Source organism: Haliaeetus leucocephalus, unplaced genomic scaffold (genome assembly GCF_000737465.1).
Source record: "Haliaeetus leucocephalus isolate CR32 unplaced genomic scaffold, Haliaeetus_leucocephalus-4.0 Scaffold312, whole genome shotgun sequence".
NCBI lineage: Eukaryota > Metazoa > Chordata > Aves > Accipitriformes > Accipitridae > Haliaeetus > Haliaeetus leucocephalus.
In genome coordinates, this window is record NW_010972748.1 from 84,608 (window position 1) to 85,204 (window position 597).

Here is a 597-nt window from a genome sequence, read left to right on the forward strand (position 1 = left end):
CACCCTCCCTCCTTGCTGCCCCCTCCCAGCCTGCCTGTCCTGCCCCGTCCCCCCCACCCCGGTGCCGCCGCTCACCCTCCTCCCCGTACTTGTCGAAGATCTCCCGCTTCTTGGGGTCGCTGAGGACGTCGTAGGCCTCGGCCACCTCCTTGAAGCGCTCCTCGGCCCCCGGCTCCTTGTTCTTGTCAGGGTGGAAGCGCAGGGCCTGCCGGCGGTAAGCCTTCCGCACGTCCTCCCCCGAGGCGCCCCGCGATAGCCCCAACGTGCGGTAATAGTCCTTCCCCATCCCGCCGACCGCCGCCGCCGACCGCCCCCCTCCGCCTCCTCCGGCCGCCGCCGCTTCACTGAGGCGATGGCGGAACCTTCCAGAGCCCGCCGCCCGCCTGGCCCCGCCCCCGCGCCTCTGGGCCAACCCTCGCTCGCCGCGTCACGGCGGGGGCGGGGAGAGGGCGGGGAGAAAGGAGAGGCGGGCCGTCGGTGATGCACCGCCCCCTTGCGGGTCCCGCCCACCCGGCCCCGCCGGCTGTTGCCATGGGAAGGGGGCGGGGCGGGAGGAGAGCGCTGTCCTGTCGCCATGGCAACCCTCACCCGTGGCAA

At 74.0% G+C, this 597-nt stretch overlaps 1 protein-coding gene across 2 annotated transcripts in view; it reads right to left on the reverse strand.

Moving 5' to 3' along the window:
• Positions 1 to 359, reverse strand: part of DNAJB1 (DnaJ (Hsp40) homolog, subfamily B, member 1) — a 3,107-nt gene extending 2,748 nt beyond the window's left edge. The window contains exon 1 of one of the 2 annotated variants that reach the window (XM_010571232.1): positions 76 to 359. In XM_010571232.1, the coding sequence (XP_010569534.1) occupies positions 76 to 286 (211 nt within the window). In that variant the 5' untranslated portion in view covers positions 287 to 359. The remainder of the gene's footprint in view (positions 1 to 75) is intronic. The other variant, XM_010571233.1, reaches the window with a different exon arrangement.
• Positions 360 to 597: the final 238 nt, after the last annotated feature.